The 20,028-nt window shown below is 40.0% G+C and overlaps 1 protein-coding gene across 1 annotated transcript in view; it reads right to left on the reverse strand.

Annotated features, from left to right (window-relative positions):
- Positions 1-11,166, reverse strand: part of atf6 (activating transcription factor 6) — a 74,078-nt gene extending 62,912 nt beyond the window's left edge. Inside the window, exons 1-6 of the mRNA XM_061978023.1 lie at positions 10,957-11,166; positions 9,362-9,438; positions 5,121-5,199; positions 4,754-4,851; positions 1,537-1,660; positions 1,257-1,460 (exon numbers count right to left, since the gene is read on the reverse strand). Of these exons, the coding sequence (XP_061834007.1) occupies positions 1,257-1,460; positions 1,537-1,660; positions 4,754-4,851; positions 5,121-5,199; positions 9,362-9,438; positions 10,957-11,056 (682 nt within the window). The 5' untranslated portion in view covers positions 11,057-11,166. The remainder of the gene's footprint in view (positions 1-1,256; positions 1,461-1,536; positions 1,661-4,753; positions 4,852-5,120; positions 5,200-9,361; positions 9,439-10,956) is intronic.
- Positions 11,167-20,028: the final 8,862 nt, after the last annotated feature.

Genomic DNA, 20,028 nt, shown 5'->3' on the forward strand with positions numbered 1-20,028 from the left:
CGTGAATGCCCAAAGGTGAGCTTTGTTGATGTTATTGACTTGTTGGAGTGCTAATCAGGCATATTTTGTCACTGAATGGCTGCAAGCTAATCGATGCTAACATGCTATTTAGGCTGTATGTACATATTGTATCATTATGTCTTGTTTGTAGGTATATTTGAGCTCATTCAATTTCCTTCACTTATGTCCACTGTGTATTTAGTTTATTTTTCCATGTCTCATGACACATTATTTGTATGTAATATTGGCTGCATTTCTGATAGTTGTCGTTCCGGACCAGTTTGCAAAGAATGTAATAAATCCATTAGAAGAAGACAGCCTGCCGTTTCCTTTAACTTCTACACACATCTATACCTCTGGCCATTCTAAGACAGTCATTTCCAGGAGTTATCTCACCCTCTGAGAAGTATATTAGCGTTTTCCAATGTTGTAAAAATGTGTAGAATAAATATTACATTTCAACATTTCTGTCAACAAAGATTTGCATCAGCCTGCGACACATAGTCATTTTGACAGTAGGCTAATATAGCTAATTAGTCACTTACATCATGTGTTGCCTTCATTATAAAACTTATTTAAGTCTTTAAATTGTTTGCCGCTTTTTTGATTTGATTGATTGAGACTTTTATTAGTAGATTGCACAGTACAGTACATATTCCGTACAATTGACCACTAAATGGTAACACTCGAATAAGTTTTTCAACTTGTTTAAGTCGGGGTCCACTTAAATCAATTCATCCAGACCGATTACTTTTTTGTATTTGTGGTCCAATATGGCTCTTTCAACATATTGGGTTACCGACCCCTGGTTTAGGTGTTAAAGATACACCACACAACGAGAACAAGCCTGGTAAACCACAAAAGAATATTAATTAGAATGTTTAGTAGAGATTAAGTTCTACAGCAAATACAGTTAAAACTCCTAACCCTAATAAATGTTTGGTAAAGTGGTTAAGTAAACAAACGACAAAGTCACTAAATGAGGAAACTTGATTTGATCGTGTAATGGTCACTTGGCTGCAAAGCTTACTGTATCCAATGAAGCAGCCAAGTCCCTTTTAAATGTGAGCCAACAGCACCCTCTGCTGGGTATATACAACTCATTTGTAAAAATTTAGTTGCAACAAAAGTTGGGGATTAAATACTTTTTTTCCTTAAGACAATTGAATGTGGCTTTTTCAATCCAAAACACACTTGGTTGTGATTGCCTGTTGCAATAAAGTGCAATGTCGTGTGTTTGCAGAGCAAGCCCTGACCTGGGGAGGGCGCTGGCTGGATGCTGATTGGAGCTGCCTTGACCACAGGCAGTACTGTGGTCTGGAGGGGCTGGATGATGATGGTCTTAGGCTGCAGGGTAGCAGCTGCATGAGCCAATGACACAGCTGCAATGACCGGTTTAGGCTGGATGGACACTTTGGAGGTATTCTGTATGGGCCGCTTGACTGGCTGTGCTGCTTTGGCTGTATGATGTGTGCAAAATGAAAGGACAGTTAAAATTATGAACTGTCCGTAGGGCTTTCAAATCTAACAATTCACCTCTTGTGTTCTGGCTGTTTCTCTTTGGGGCTTTCTTGGCCTGGGGAGGGATTTCAGAAAAGCCACTGGACTCGGAGCACACCGACACCGGCGAGAGCTGCGATTGTGGAGACAGAGCCTCATCCTGCAGGAAGAAGATGTACGTTCAGTATCTGGCCAACCTCTTCTCTAAGAGTAGGCAAGCAATTGGATTCTAAACCTTTTTGTCAATCAGGCAAATAACCATTTCTGTAACTTGAAGTGAGTGCTTAAATGGACCTTACACATTATCTATATCAGTGTTTTTCAACCTTTTTTGAGCCAAGGCACATTTTTTTCATAGAAAAAATTCTGAGGCACACAATCATTAAAAAATGAAACCCAGCAGCCGATGTTGACAGTAAAAAGTCAAGTCGCAAGTGTTGGATATGACTTTAAACCATAACCAAACATGCATCACTATAGCTCTTGTCTCAAAGTAGGTGTACTGTCACGACCTGTCACATCACACTGTGACTTATTTTAAGGTTTTTGGTGTTTTCCTGTGTGTAGTGTTTTAGTTATTGTCTTGCGCTCCTATTTTGGTGGCTTTTCCCGTTTTATTGGTGTTTTCCTGTAGCAGTTTCATGTCTTCCTTGAACGCTATTCTCTGCATATGCTTTGTTTTAGCAATCAAGAATATTCAAGTTGTTGCTATCCTTCTTTGTGGGGACATTGATGATTGTCATGTCATGTTCGTATGTACTTTGTGGACGCTCCACTCGCTGTAAGTCTTTGCTGTCGTCCAGCATTCTGTTTTTGTTTACTTTGTAGCCAGTTCAGTTTTAGTTTCGTTCTACATAGCCTTCCCTAAGCTTCAATGCCTTAATTTTCTTATGGGCACTCACCTTTTGTTTATTTTTGGTTTAAGCATTAGACACCATTTTTACCTGAACGCTGCCTCCCGTCGTTTCCGACATCTACGATGCAATTAGTTACCTGCTGCCACCTACTGATATGGAAGAGTATAACATGGTAAGTCTGCCGATCTCCAGACAGCACAGACACTTAACAACAACACATTATTTGCGGATTACTGGTTTGCAAAAAATATTTTTAACCCAAATAGGTGAAATTAGATCATCTCCCACGGCACACCAGACTGTATCTCACGGCACACTAGTGTGCCGCGGCACAGTGGTTGAAAAACACTGATCTATATCATTTCTTTAACAGGCATTTATACAAATAAAGGCCTCATCGCTACCAAACAGCTTACCTCTAATAAACATCAGGTACTGTCTGCAGTTGAGAAAATAACCACTACATTAAAAAATGTGTGATTTATTTTATTATGGAAAAACTTACATGACTTGATTTGAGTCTATGTATTGACTTATATGACTACCGGTATACATATTTCAAAAAAATAATCAAAGAAAGTGTATACAATTGTTTAGGGCTGAAAGATAACATAATTCAATGAATTTCACAATTAATGTAAAAAAAAATAAAAAAATTTAAACAGCCGTTTTAATAGTATAACACTTTGTGTAGCGCTTAATGTTTTTAATCCCATAAAAAATATTTCAAAACGTGTGATAATTATCATTATAGCCCTAGTATTTTAATATACAATATTATCACCTGTTTGTTATGAAACAATAACAAACAAAACAACAAAAACGCAATTTCTCCTTAAAGAAGGAATTAATATTGTCACAATCCCACACGACAGTTTGGACATGCACTAAATTAGTCTAAATTTTCAAATAGTTTGGCTCTAAATACAACAACCAGACTGACTTTGAAAATGAGGAGAGGGAATCTGGCGTGTTTGACGGAGAACTTGCCCAACTGTTTAATTCGGACACAGAAGATGAGGACTTTGATGGATTTGTGGATGAGGATTGATCAAAAAATTATGTGAGTACATTGATAAATACTTCAATAAAGAGCAACCGAACTCAGCTTTGCTCCTGCTGCCTTTTTAAAACAGCGTCCATGCATGCTAGCGTATGTTTTAAGCTAGTATATTTATGCGTTAAATACAGAAATAGCACCCGTAACTGACACGGCGCCTTTTAATACGGTGCGCCCTATGGTCGCGAAAATACGGTATAGTGGCTTCGATAACAGGAACCGGTTCTCAAAAGGGGATTTGAATCCATGGAATCGGTTCTTTTCTTATCGAAGCATCGGGAGAACCGGTTTTCGAACATTATCCCTACTTGGTAGTAGCGTCATGCCCGTAGTGCAATCCAAGATCATTTCTTGATGCTGTCCGCTATTTAACATCAGCATAGCCATTAGAGACCTATTATTTGTAATCTGCGCCAATATTACAGTGCCTATCACTTAAAACAATTTTTAAGGGTCCGCAAATCCTAGTGTGACGTCATAGGTCAACCGGAAAAGTAATTCAGTTATTCGTGCTAAAATTAAATAAGCGCCCCCCCCAGTGTACGGGAGACCAATAGTTGCATTTGAGATTGTGCATGGACACTTGGGTTTCACATACAGGTGTGAAAATACAAAAAAACTAACTATTTAAGAAATCAGACTAATTTAGTGTATGGAAACGTAGTGACTGTTTGTTATTTTCCTGTGTTCTGTATCATTTCCTGTCCAGGTGCTCTTATTTTGGTTGTACTTCCTGTTGAACTCCTTGTTTTGCTACTTCATTTTCTGTTTAGTTTTCAAACTCTAATCAAGTCTACATAGGTACGTCTGTTGCTCCTTGCCAACGCTGAATTATTGCCTTTTGTCAGTGTGTATGAGTTACTCGGATGCCGCTATGTGCCTTGCACTAGCCTTTTGTTTATCTCTCTTTGACCTGTACACTGCCTTCCGTCTCTGCATTCTGCGATCGCGCCATCAGCCAACATGCGCCACCATGACAAATACCGCTCTATATAGATTAAAATCATTAATATTCCTAGTCGTACATACAAGACCTGCAAATATGTCCTTCATTTAACCGTAAGAAAACATTTTACTTTGAAATTATGCGAAGTTGTCAACACTTTCAGTATTAAATAAAATAAAAAAAAGGTCCCTAGGATGGATGCTAAATATAAAGTTGACAAGGTGTTTAAGGCTTCTGCTAATAAGTAGCTCTCAGGAGTGTACAGTACAGTAGGTGACGGTCAGCAAAGCCCGTGAGCAGCTGTCCGTGTACGAGGTGCCATCTGGATTTTCACATTAATAATCAAGGGAGAGGAGGACAAAATTCAACGTGTGAAAGCATTGGACTTACGTGTAAGACGTATGGTGATCGGGCTTCCGCAGCTGAGGGGGAAGGGAGCGAGCTGACAGTGTGAGCAGGTGACAGAGAGTGCACGCTCACATCACCATCTGAATGCACAAGGACAAAGACAAATGTGTGACTCCTACATTAGGCGTCCCCTCGAGCCACCAAGTCAAACATGTCCTTTATCAATAGAAAGCACCTAATTTTCTTGTATTTAAATCAACAAGACTGGAGCTGGAGCTAAATATCACATGAAGCTAGACATGTACATACGATGTTTACATACAAAGTCATCTTTGGTTAGTAAGATGACATTGCATGTAATACAACGCAGTGTATTATGTCTGTGTGCCATCTGCAGTTTTATCTGTACCTGTGCAGGTGCTGCTTGTGTACCCTTCAGGCCATGGAGGTATGGCAATATCAAAGTCAAATTGTGGAACCCCGTTGGTCTGAAACGCAAAAGCACACAATATTGTTTTATAGAAAAACACTTGATTAGTGACAGAAACTACTGTTTTTTTGGGGGAGACTGGAGTATAGCATGGTGCATCAAAAAACATTATTCAAAGTTATACAGTAGTGTACGGCTGCGCGATTAATCAACATCAAATCAAAATTGAGGTTACAGCGCGATAACGTAACCGCAAGAGGTTGAAGGTTTTTTCGTTCACTTACATTTAGTGACAGACATGTTCGCCCAAAAAAAAAAACTAGAAATAAAAAAAAGTTTCTTTGTCTCTCGATTCAAACAGGGAGAACGACGTCTCACTCTGTGTATCACTTCAAGCACTTGAGCACATACAGTAGAATTAACTGAATGCGGTAAGCCCGTCAGAGGAAGTGCAAAGTTCCGCAGAGTAACAAAAATTATGGAAACAAAAATATGCCTACATAGCCAAATGTCCTGTTGTGGGGAAATTTCAGCTTCAAAATGGATAGGCAATATGAGCCCATCAACACGGACGAATGAGCCAGAATGTCGTGATTGATAGATGGCAACAAATAAAAAACGACCTAGTTTTTCCAAATGGGAAAAAAAATGCACCTTAAGATGTTCAATAATTATTTAAGTAAGATTTTTGCTTACAGAAATGAGAGTCAATTTTATTTTTTTGTTTGTTTATTTGAGATTAAGTTATTTACCTTCCAATCACAGTACAATGGTAAACAATTCTACAGTAATGAGAAATAAAAGTGTCTCTCCTTTAAAATGGTTACTTGCATCTTTATTATATATTATGATTACATTACATTATAAACAATACATAGTTTTTATCGGTTATAGCATGATGTGGATAAAAGCTCTGTGTCTGTTTGCATAAATTATATATATTATATATAATACATATAATATTAAAATATATTATATATACAAACCCCGTTTCCATATGAGTTGGGAAACTGTGTTGGATGTAAATATAAACGGAATACAATGATTTGCAAATCATTTTCAACCCATATTCAGTTGAATATGCTACAATTGATGTTCAAACTGATAAACTTTTTTTTTTTAAATAATCATTAACTTTAGAATTTGATGCCAGCAACACGTGACAAAGTTGGGAAAGGTGGCAATAAATACTGATAAAGTTGAGGAATGCTCATCAAACACTTATTTGGAACATCCCACAGGTGAACAGGAAAATTGGGAACAGGTGGGTGCCATGATTGGGTGTTAAAGTAGATTCCATGAAATGCTCAGTAATTCACAAACAAGGATGGGGCGAGAGTCACCACTTTGTCAAGAAATGCGTGAGCAAATTGTTGAACAGTTTAAGAAAAACCTTTCTCAACCAGCTATTGCAAGGAATTTAGGGATTTCACCATCTACGGTCCGTAACATCATCAAAGGGTTCAGAGAATCTGGAGAAATCACTGCACGTAAGCAGCTAAGCCCGTGACCTTCGATCCCTCAGGCTGCACTGCATCAACAAGCGACATCAGTGTGTAAAGGATATCACCAAATGGGCTCAGGAACACTTCAGAAACCCACTGTCAGTAACTATAGTTGGTCGCTACATCTGTAAGTGCAAGTTAAAACTCTCCTATGCAAGGCAAAAACCGTTTATCAACAACACCCAGAAACACCGTCGGCTTCGCTGGGCCTGAGCTCATCTAAGATGGACTGATACAAAGTGGAAAAGTGTTCTCTGGTCTGACGAGTCCACATTTCAAATTGTTTTTGGAAACTGTGGACGTCGTGTCCTCCGGACCAAAGAGGAAAAGAACCATCCGGATTGTTAAAGGCGCTAAGTTGAAAAGCCAGCATCTGTGATGGTATGGGGGTGTATTAGTGCCCAAGACATGGGTAACTTGCACATCTGTGAAGGCGCCATTAATGCTGAAAGGTACATACGGGTTTTGGAGCAACATATGTTGCCATCCAAGCAACGTTACTATGGATGCCCCTGCTTATTTCAGCAAGACAATGCCAAGCCACGTGTTACATCAACGTGGCTTCAGAGTAAAAGAGTGCGGGTACTAGACTGGCCTGCCTGTAGTCCAGACCTGTCTCCCATTGAAAATGTGTGGCGCACTATGAAGCCTAAAATACCACAACGGAGACCCCCGGACTATTGAACAACTTAAGCTGTACATCAATCAAGAATGGGAAAGAATTCCACCTGAGAAGCTTAAAAAATGTGTCTCCTCAGTTCCCAAACGTTTACTGAGTGTTGTTAAAAGGAAAGGCCATGTAACACAGTGGTGAACATGCCCTTTCCCAACTACTTTGGCACGTGTTGCAGCCATGAAACTCGTGTTCAAATAATTTGCTGTCAGGAAGTCAATTACGGTTATAAACGACATGATGCCACTGGAACAAGTTTTTGACCCACTACTGGTTTATGATATTCCATTTGGGGATTTTAAGCATTTACCATGTTTAAAGAGTAACTGCACTTTTTATTTGGAATTTTACCTATCTTTCACAATCATTATGTGAGATATGCGCTTATATGTTTTTCTTTTTTTATGTATTCTAACACGTAAACAAACGTAAATGAAAGTCAGCTAACAATGGGAGTCACTCTCTTCTGCCTATAAAGCGCTCTAAAAACATTCAAACACCTCCATCAATGTTTTACATACATGCTGTAAGGATATATGTAATGTAGTAACAGGCACATTCATAATAACATGTTATATTTACGTATTTTGATCATTTTAAACAGGCTGCGGTGCATTACTTTCAGAGATGAATCACGTTTGCTTTTTCCTTAGACAACAACAACAACACTAATCATGACAGACTTCATGGGGACAACAAACATAATAGAATAATCACTTAATGTAGAAGGTCTGCTCTCACTAATCATAATCCTTGCAAAAGGTTAATAAAAAAACAAGTGTCTTTTTGTGTATTTCTCGCCATCTACGGGTAAAAAATAAATGTCCAAGTTGACCAACTCCTCGGTTTATGTCCACAACCTTTTTTTTTAATCTAGGTGAGAGGCTCGATTTATAATATAGAATTTACTTTCACCAAATAACAGGGAATAGGTAATATGTATGTCAACACTGCAGCTGCACAATTCGATTTTCGATCTTAGATTACAACCTGGCTAAATTGTCTCTCATAAGGATTGTGAATGATGAGCAAAATTAAAAAAGAAGTGCAGTTCCCCTTCAACCACTGCACACTTTCGCAATGTTACTGACGAGTATACAACGTTGTAGGCGGCTAATACGCTAATGAGCTAGCGCCTTTGGAGCAAAATGCTACTATTTAGCGGGCTACTGCTGCATTTGAGACTGCTGGGGAAGTCGGAAATATTAGCTTGTTCCAGTAAATACAAAAACATAACCGACATGTAAGATTGACGATTTTGAAACAGAACAGGCATGTAAACAATGTAATATTTTGGAGCAGAACGCACGTGTAAACAATGTGATTGTCAACAGGCTTTTGCATTACACACAGGCATTATTCCAGCTGAAAACAAGACGATGCCACGTCAACAGAGTAACAGGTTACCAACTTTCTGCAGTCAAAAGATGCATTTGGATGTCAGCAAAATAAATACATGCATTCAAAAGTTTGGCGGGATTTTATAACACACCTGTCATTATCATAAAGTTCACCAACAAAAACGGACTTTTCTTCTTTTATCCACAATTTCTTTGCTCTCTGCAGCACTATGTTTTACTTTTTCTTCTCACTCCATGCAGAGAATCAACAGCAAGACAGCAAGATGGTGCAATTAAACTTGACAGTTGATCATGTTACCTGATTGGCATAACCCACCTATTGCTCACTGACCATTTCTTGTTTTGTAAGTGCCTTTGTTCATGCAATCAACCTTGCTCCGTAACTTACGGCTCCTTCCGACCCAAAAAATATATATTTATCTAACTTTTTATCAAATGCATTTATTATTGATATCGATTACATGTCTATTGCAACATGCATTGATATTGTTTTTTTCGGTCCAGCCCTAGTTGACGTTCCTCTGTGTTGACATTTACTATGGCAATGACGGTATGTCTTTATTGCCGTTCTAGTTAAAGGGCAGAAACCAGTTTTCTTTTGGGTACACGTCACAATTTTCCTTGATGGTTGCTCTACAAGCCATACCGCTGATGTTGGATCATATCAGTACCGGTACTTACATAGTCCACGTTGTCGAGAGCCCTTAGCAATTCGTCTGCATCTCCCAGGGAGTCCAGCTCATCAAAAAGACTGAGGTCTGTATGTAAAAAAACAATTTGAACAAACATATACATATATAACATACAAAAATATACACATACTGTACATATACATTCACTGTGCAAACATACATATACACATACTGTACATATACATTCACTGTACAAACACAGATACACATTCTGTACATATATAAGTACATATATATATACACATACACTCATGCATAATATCACGTTTCATCAAACATATATTAACAGTGTTGCACTAGGGCGGGGGTCGGCAACCCGCGGCTCGAGAGCCGCATGCGGCTCTTTGGCGCCGCCCTAGTGGCTCTCTGGAGCTTTTTCAAAAATGTATGAAAAATGGAAAAAGATGAGGTGGAAAAAAGATATTTTTTGTGTTAATATGGTTTCTGTAGGAGAAACATGACACAAACCTTCCTAATTGTTATAAAGCACACTGTTTGTATTAAACATGCTTCACTGATTCGAGTATTTGGCGAGCGCCGTTTTGTCCTACTAATTTTGGCGGTCCTTGAACTCACCTTAGTTTGTTTACATGTACAACTTTCTCCGACTTTCTAGGACGTGTTTTATGCCACTTTTTTTTCTGTCTCATTTTGTCCACCAAACGTGTGTGTGAATGCACAAAGGTGAATTTTGTTGATGTTATTGACTTGTTGGAGTGCTAATCAGGCATATTCGGTCACTGCATGACTGCAAGCTAATCGATGCTAACATGCTATTTAGGCTAGCTGTATGTACATAGTGCATCACTATGCCTCATTTGTAGCTATATTTGAGCTCATTTAGTTTCCTTTAAGTCCTCTTAATTAAATGTATATCTCATGACACACTATCTGTATGTAATATGGATTTAATTTTTTGTGGCTCCAGACAGATTTGCTTTTGTATTTTTGGTCCAATATGGCTCTTTCAACAGTTTGGGTTGCCGACCCCTGCCCTAGGGGAAACGTGGTAACACATGGCACACTGACAAAGCTTAACCTATGGTTACTATAACAATCTACAAGGTTGATATAGTTGGCTTCTCTTTCTTCCCCTCCATTTATCCGCTTTCTTTTGTATTTCAAGTTATCATTACATATATGTATTGTTGCATTTGAAATAATTGTATTGTTGATCATAGATACAATTATTGTTATTATCCATTATCAATAGTGCTATTTCTATTGTTATTTGTATTGCTGCATTTGTAGTGTAATAATGCTCATCATTGCAGCATCATATGGCAAATAACAAACAAAACATAACAATATTTGAGTGTGAAAGGTCTACAGTACAAGCACTCTATGTGATGTTTGTTGTGGTTGCGTTCAAGCACAGGCGATTACATCATCACGTCAATTCCAGCTAACTAATGTTAAATCTCAGGCTAACATGAAGAATGTGGTAACCTTACGATATATTTTTAAATTAAAACTAACGACAGTTTTCCTCTTATTATAACGCTGTGATAAATGAACAGCATGTTGATTTTTGTGAGCCATTCCTCGCCCCCGCTATAGTGACGAGGAAGCTCACAAACTTACCCCACTCGCTTCCGTGGTCCATAGAAAAGCCAGTTCCTTCGCTGCCCATCATGAAACAACGTCGATGGTCTTCGAGGTCTAATGTCAAGTTGGACGACATATTTTGTCAAATTCATTAGTGACTTATTTACGAAACAACAGCGAGGCGACGTGACATTACTACTGTCATAGCATATGGAAGCCGACCGGAAGTAGAGTATTGTATGACATCCGGGCTCCAACAACAAATACACACGTCAGACTTTGCAGGGACGACTACGGCGAGGCAGGAGGGACAAAATAAATAACATAGACGGTAAAAATGCAGTTTCTGAGATTAACCGCCGAGGGGCAAAATTGTACCGGAACATCATTGTTGTTGTTTTTTATTATTATTATCATTTTTTTTAATTGAATAACAAACATACATTTATAATTCGCACAAAAGTCACGTTTTTTGATTGATTGAAACTTTTATTACTAGATTGCACAGTACAGTACATATTCCGTACAATTGACTACTAAATGGTAACAAATCAAATCAAATCAAATCAACTTTATTTATAGAGCACATTTAAAATTTACCACAGGGGTAGCCAAAGTGCTGTACAATGAGCAGGTTAAAAGATAAAACGAGTACCGAGCAAACACAACACAACACAAACAGAACACGATAAAAAATAAATAATTAAAATAGAATTAATAAAAACATAAAAATATAAAAACAGGATCACAGCAGGTGTATTATGGGGCGCCATTGCAGGATGGATATCACTCAGTGTTAAAAGCCATGGAATAAAAGTATGTTTTTAAGAGAGATTTAAAAACAGGAAGAGAGGAGGCTTGTCTAACACTCAGGGGTAGGTCGTTCCAGAGCTTGGGAGCAGCAACGGCGAAAGCTCTGTCACCTCTAAGCTTCAGCCTTGTGTCAGGGACCGTCAACAGCAGCTGATCGGCTGATCTTAAGGATCGGGTGGGTCGGTAAGGCTGAAGGAGGTCGGAGAAATAGGTTGGCGCGAGGTTGTTTAGACATTTAAAAACAAATAAAAGGAGTTTAAAATGTATTCGGTAACGCACAGGGAGCCAGTGAAGGGACGCTAAAATAGGGGTGATGTGCACACCCGAATTAAGTTTTTCAACTTGTTTAAGTCGGGGTCCACGTTAATCAATTCATGGTACAAATATATACTATCAGCATAATAAGTGATCACACAAGTTAATCATCAGAGTATATACATTGAATCAGGCCCGGCCCTAACCAATCTGGCGCCCTAGGCAAGATTTTAGGTGGCGCCCGCCCCACATCGGCAGTGAAGTGTATATACTCACAAGAACCCGAATAGCTTTGTCTTTGACCTTTTTTTTTTACTTACAACTATACCTAATATATAAAGGGGTGGAAAAGTGACGATTACCTGCAGGGCAAACATTAGCTAACCAGAAGGCAATAACAATGTAAACAAAAAACACCTGCTTAAAAGATCTAATACAAACATTTATATGCACGTACAACACTTAGAACTTTTAGCATATCAGTATGTGGAATTAAATTATGGAATGGATTAAGTAAAGAAGTTAAAAATTGTACTGATATGATCCAGTTTAAGAGGTTGTTCAAAATAATAGTGCTTACAGAGTACAAAGAAGAAGAATTATGAGAAATACTTTCAACCTTATTGAAAATAAGATATTCTTCATCTCAGTATGTTAATAATGACTGAATTAATTAATTAATTACATATTAAAAAGCTGTTGTATACTAATTCATAGATGTTATTTTATTATATAAAAAGGTCAGTAAATGATTCTATATATTTGTAAACGCTTTGAAGTGGGAAAGGGGTAGGATTAAATAAGCTTTGCTTCTTCCTACTCCTTTTCGGGCATGATGTAAAATGAAATGATATGAAATAGTGTGATGTATTATGATGTAAGTGTGTTCATGTTCGAAATAAACTAAAGAAAGAAAGAAATGTCCCTGAGGAATGTAAGGTGGGAGTACTGTAATTACCTAACGTTACATTATTATTTTCCATAACAATTTAGCCCCCTCCACAATATTAACCCGACGTTAAAACAGAACTAGCTATTTATTGATTAGCAATTGCCGAATCATGTAACATTAGCTTAATGCTAAAAAGCCAGGTTACTATCACATTCTGTAACAGACAAATAATTTCATGTAGGCTAACGTTACCTACCTGCTACCACTGTCTTTTCTCGTTTCTCCTCCTCTTCTTTTCTCTTTTTTCTTCCCTGGGCACCTGACAGTTTTGGCCGTTTTGACATCTTGTGTTGATTTTTTGATGTGGTGACGTCCAAAAAGAGTCATGATACGGGAAGGGAGAGGGCGCACCGTGCGGGGGGAGAGAGGGGGGGGGGGGGCGTAATGTTGTACCATATAATATTTCTATTAAATAGGCTTTACTTTGCATTTTAATTAACGTGGGATTATTTTTTGTATTTAGAAATAATAGTACCAACTTCTGATGGGGGCGCCATGCGCCACGCGCCCCCATCAGGGGGCGCGTGGCGCCCCCTGATGGACGGCGCCCTTAGCACTTGCCTATACGGCCTATGCCACGGGCCGGCCCTGCATTGAATTATTTACATTATTTTACAATCCGGGGGGTGGGATGTGGAGGGGGGTTAGGTTTGGTTGCACTTTCAACATCAAGGAAATAAAACAAATGCAAATACAGATAGAGTAATTGTACTAAAAAATATGAATAAAAAAAATAAAAAAAGGGCTACCTAAATCACTTTAAACGTTTTTTTTTTTAACAAGGATATCAATTTAAGGGCTTTTGTACTCTTGATTGATAATTGTAACCCTCATCCATCCATTTTCTACCGCTTGTCCCTTTTGGGGTCGCAGGGGATGCTGGAGCCTATCTCAGCTGCATTCGGGCAGAAGGCGGGGTACACCCTGGACAAGTCGCCACCTCATCACAGGGCCAACACAGATAGACAGACAACATTCACACTCATATTCACACACTAGGGCCAATTTAGTGTTGCCAATCAACCTCATTAAGCCAATTAGAAAATGTAGGCCTTACTTTCAGAAAATCGACATTTATGTAAAAAAAATTTGCCTGGAGCATATATAATGTTGACAAACATTTCTATTTTACAGTCGTTTGCAAAAAATACCAAATTTGATCTCTTCTATAGAGAATGAGGACATCTCCACACCCTGGTTTCTCAGCCAATCTCTGATCTCCTCCCAAAACACATGTATCAATCAATCAATCAATCAATCAAAGTGTATATATATAGCCCTAAATCACAAGTGTCTCAAAGGGCTGCACAAGCCACAACGACATCCTCGGCTCAGATCCCACATCAGGGCATGCAGGAAAAAACTCAACCCAATGGGATTACAATGAGAAACCTTAGAGGGGACCGCAGATGTGGGGACCCCCCTGGGCGACCGGTGCAATGGACGTCGAGTGGATCTAGCATAATATTGTGAGAGTCCAGTCCATAGTGGGGCCAGCCAGAGATCGTCTTGGGTGGAGACAAGTCAGCAGCGCAGAGACGTCCCCAACTGATGTACAGATGAGTGGTCCATCCCGGGTCCCGACTTTGAACAGCAAGTGCGTCATCTGTAGTCACCTAATTTGTGCCGCCCCTCTGGGGAAGAGCAGAAAAGAAACGGCAGATCAACTGGTCTAAAAGGGGGGTCTATTTAAAGGCTAGAGTACCATATATTACCAAATAAACGCCCTTGGGCAAATAACCGGCCATGTCCTAATAGCCGCCCGGGGTCCGACCCCATTTTGTGAATTAACCGCCTCTTCCTAATAACCGCCTATGTCCAAATAACCGCCCATGGGCTGTTATTTGCATAATTTAGATTAAAATGGGTTGTGTTTGCTGCAGTATTATTGTTTTGATGGTTTTATAGAGTACTTGGTACCATAATTTTATTTTTATTTTATGCTGCTTTATTTCAAACTTGGAGTACTGTAGCCTTTATTTTATTTAAGTGACAGTATTATTGTTCTGTTTTGATGGTGGATTTTATACTTGAGTACTTGGTGCCATAATTTTATTTTTCCCGGTAGGCTGCTTTATTTAAAAAGTTTATTTATTTTTAGTATTGGTATTCTATTTGACAATTGTTGCACCACTGCCATGTTGAGGCCTTGTTGATCTCTTGTCTTTTGATAGCCTACCTCATGTTGATCTCTTGTTTTTTTGTTTGTATGTTTACAATAGCTTTTACATTTAAAGTTTTTTGTACGAAAAAAAAAAAATACTGGACAGTAACCATTGTAACCAAATAATGGCCTGGTGCAGGCTGGTGCAAAAATAAATAAAAGCCTTGTGCAAATAACCGCCTGCTTCTTTTAAACGCCTGTCTCCAAAATCGATTTTGTGAAATAAACGCCTGGGTTACTATTTGGTAATATACGGTATATAAATGAGTTTTAAGATGGGACTTAAATGCTTCTACTGAGGTAGCATCTCTAACTGTTACCAGGAGGGCATTCCATAGTACAGGATCCCGAATAGAAAACGCTCCATAGCCTGCAGACTTTTTTCGGGCTCTGGGAATCACTAATAAGCTTGAGTTCTTTGAACAGATTTCTTGCCGGGACATATGGTACAATACAATCAGCAAGATAGGATGGAGCTAGACGGTGTAGTATTTTATACGTAAGTAGTAAAACCTTCAAGTCACATCTTAAGTGCACAGGAAGCCAGTGCAGGTGAGCCAGTATAGGCCTAATATGATCAAACTTTCTTGTTCTTGTCAAAAGTTTAGCAGCCACATTTTGGACCAACTGTAATCTTTTAATGCTAGACGTAGGGAGGCCCGAAAATAATACAATACAGTAATCGAGACGAGAGGTAACGAACGCATGAATAATGATCTCAGCGTCGCTAGTGGACAAAATAAAACAAATTTTAGCGATATTACGGAGATGAAAGAAGGTCGTTTTAGTAACACTCTTAATGTGTGACACAAAGATAATACCCAGATTCTTTACTGAGTCGACTTGTGTAATGGTTTTGTTGTCAAAATTTAAGGTGGTATTATTAAATAAATGTCGGTGTCTAGCAGGACCGATAATCAGCATTTCCGTTTTCTTAGCGTTGAGTTGCAAAAAGTTAGCGGACATCCATTGTTTAATTTCATCCAGACACGCCTCCAGCTGACTACAATCCGTCGTGTTGGTCAGCTTTAGGGGCATACAGAGTTGGGTGTCATCGGCATAACAGTGAAAGCTACCACCGTACCGCATGACGTCACCTAGCGGCAGCATGTAGATGCTGAAGAGTGCAGGGCCAAGAACCGAACCCTGTGGAACTCAGCACGTTAACTTGACATACTCCGAGGTCACATTGTTATGGGAAACGCACTGCATCCTGTCAGTAAGATAGGAGTTAAACCACGACAAGGCTAAGTCTGACATACCAATACGTGTTTTGTTTTTTGTTTTTTGTTTTTTATTTATCAATCCAACAAAACAATACACAACAATCCGGTTTCAGGGCAAATCACTCTACGGAGACAGCCCTCGCAAAAATGACTAATGATCTACTGCTAACGATGGATTCTGATGCGTCATCTATGTTGCTGCTTCTTGATCTTAGCGCTGCTTTCGATACCGTCGATCATAATATTTTATTAGAGCGTATCAAAACACGTATTGGTATGTCAGACTTAGCTTTGTCGTGGTTTAACTCTTATCTTACTGACAGGATGCAGTGCGTCTCCCATAATAATGTGACCTCGGACTATGTTAAGGTAACGTGCGGAGTTCCTCAGGGTTCGGTTCTTGGCCCTGCACTCTTTAGTATTTACATGCTGCCGCTAGGCGACATCATACGCAAATACGGTGTTAGCTTTCATTGTTATGCTGATGACACCCAACTCTACATGCCCCTAAAGCTGACCAACACACCGGATTGTAGTCAGCTGGAGGCGTGTCTTAATGAAATTAAACAATGGATGTCCGCTAACTTCTTGCAACTCAACGCCAAGAAAACGGAAATGCTGATTATCGGTCCTGCTAAACACCGACATTTATTTAATAATACCACCTTAACATTTGACAACCAAACAATTACACAAGGCGAATCAGTAAAGAATCTGGGTATTATCTTCGACCCAACTCTCTCGTTTGAATCACACATTAAGAGTGTTACTAAAACGGCCTTCTTTCATCTCCGTAATATCGCTAAAATTCGTTCTATTTGATCCACTAGCGACGCTGATCTCAGCGTCGACTACTGTAACGTATTATTTTCGGATCTCCCTATGTCTAGCATTAAAAGACTACAATTGGTACAAAATGCGGCTGCTAGACTTTTGACAAGAACAAGAAAGTTTGATCATATTACGCCTATACTGGCTCACCTGCACTGGCTTCCTGTGCACTTAAGATGTGACTTTAAGGTTTTACTACTTACGTATAAAATACTACACGGTCTAGCTCCGTCCTATCTTGTCGATTGTATTGTACCATATGTCCCGGCAAGAAATCTGCGTTCAAAGAACTCCGGCTTATTAGTGATTCCCAGAGCCCAAAAAAAGTCTGCGGGCTATAGAGCATTTTCTATTTGGGCTCCAGTACTATGGAATGCCCTCCCGGTAACAATTAGAGATGCTACCTCAGTAGAAGCATTTAAGTCCCATCTTAAAACTCATTTGTATACTCTAGCCTTTAAATAGCCCCCCTTTTAGACCAGTTGATCTGCCGTTTCTTTTCTTTTCTCCTCTGCTCCCCTCTTCCTGTGGAGGGGGTGGGGGGCACAGGTCCGGTGGCCATGGATGAAGTGCTGGCTGTCCAGAGTCGGGACCCGGGGTGGACCGCTCGCCTGTGCATCGGCTGGGAACATCTCTGCGCTGCTGACCCGTCTCCGCTCGGGATGGTGTCCTGTTGGCCCCACTATGGACTGGACTCTTACTATTATGTTGGATCCACTATGGACTGGACTCTCACAATATTATGTCAGACCCACTCGACATCCATTGCATTCGGTCTCCTCTAGAGGGGGGGGGGGGGGTTACCCACATATGCGGTCCTCTCCAAGGTTTCTCATAGTCATTCACATCGATGTCCCACTGGGGTGAGTTTTTCCTTGCCCTTATGTGGGCTTTGTACCAAGGATGTCGTTGTGGCTTGTGCAGCCCTTTGAGACACTTGTGATTTAGGGCTATATAAATAAACATTGATTGATTGATTGATTGATTGATTGATTGACAATACCATAACAATGCAATCCAAATCCAAAACCAAACCCGACCCAGCAACATTCAGAATAGCAATAAACAGAGCAATTGAGAGGACACACAAACATGACACAGAACAATCTAAAAGTATCCATCCATCCTTCCATTTTCTACCGCTTATTCCCTTTGGGGTCGCGGGGGGCGCTGGAGCCTATCTCAGCTACAATCGGGCGGAAGGCGGGGTACACCCTGGACAAGTCGCCACCTCATCGCAGGGCCAACACAGATAGACAGACAACATTCTGCATTTAAGTCCCATCTTAAAACTCATTTGTATACTCTAGCCTTTAAATAGCCCCCCTGTTAGACCAGTTGATCTGCCGTTTCTTTTTCTCCTCTGCTCCCCTTTTCCTTGAGGGGGGGGGGGGGGGGGGGGGCACAGGTCCGGTGGCCATGGATGAAGTGCTGGCTGTCCAGAGTCGGGACCCGGGGTGGACCGCTCGCCTGTGCATCGGCTGGGAACATCTCTACGCTGCTGACCCGTCTCCGCTCGGGATGGTGTCCTGCTGGCCCCACTATGGACTGGACTCTTACTATTATGTTGGATCCACTATGGACTGGACTCTCACAATATTATGTCAGACCCACTCGACATCCATTGCTTTCGGTCTCCCCTAGAGGGGGGGGGGGTTACCCACATATGCGGTCCTCTCCAAGGTTTCTCATAGTCATTCACATCGACGTCCCACTGGGGTGAGTTTTTCCTTGCCCGTATGTGGGCTTTGTACCGAGGATGTCGTTGTGGCTTGTGCAGCCCTTTGAGACACTTGTGATTTAGGGCTATATAAATAAAGATTGATTGATTGATTGATTGATTCACACTCACATCCACACACTAGGGCCAATTTAGTGTTGCCAATCAACTTATCCCCAGGTAAAAGTAGTGAAACAAAAATGAATATTATCAACAGTATCAATATTAGTAACAATTTCAACATAGCAGTGATTAAAAATCCCTCATTGACATTATCATTACATAATTTATTAAAAAAAAAAAAAAAAAAAAGAAAGAACAATAGTGTCCAATAAATTTATTTATTATTTATTATAAATTTACAATACAATTATTTGAAGGGTATATTCCATTAATATTTCTAAATTGTATTTTTTTAATTTTGGGAAGAATTGGGTATGTAATGTCCTTATCATTGTGGAAAATGTTACGATCCGCTGCCCGGATCATAGTTTGTTTATGTTTGTGTCACGTGTTTTCAGCACCTTGAGTTTAGTTTGTTTCTGTTGCCATGACGGCAGATTGTACGCACCTGCCTCTGGTTAGTGTTCGGGACGCGCACCTGTTGCCCGGGCACTAATCAGAGGGCTATTTAGTCTTTGCTCTGGCCTCACTCTGTCTGGCTTCGTAGTTTGTTCCCACACAACTGATGACGACGTTTATTTCATGTTCCTTAGCTGCTAGTTTTCACGCTAGGCTATTTTGGTTTACTAGCTCCCACGCTAGCCCTTTTGTTTTGCCTTTTGTGCTACGTGTATGTCTTTTGTTTATTCATCGTATGATTTATATGTTAAATAAATCATATTCCTACCTGCAAGCTGTGTCCGAAGCCGTCTGCATCCTTGGGAGAACCACACCCGCATCACTATGCGACCACGTCGTTTCAGTACGAAGCCAGCAAAAAACAATTCTCCCGCACTGGCTAACGAGGAGTTGGACGAAGGTACGCTCATGGTGTTGCGAGCGATGGAAGCCGAGACGCTTCGCTATTCGACGGAGGAGAGGTCGAATCTCATGTGGGGACCTGGAGGCTCTCTTATCCCCATCGATTCCCTCTGGTCGGAAGACATCGCCGCTACACCGCAGTACCGTGCGCGCCGTCAAAGAC

This window comes from Nerophis lumbriciformis, linkage group LG18, assembly GCF_033978685.3.
Source record: "Nerophis lumbriciformis linkage group LG18, RoL_Nlum_v2.1, whole genome shotgun sequence".
NCBI classification, from domain to species: Eukaryota; Metazoa; Chordata; class Actinopteri; order Syngnathiformes; family Syngnathidae; genus Nerophis; species Nerophis lumbriciformis.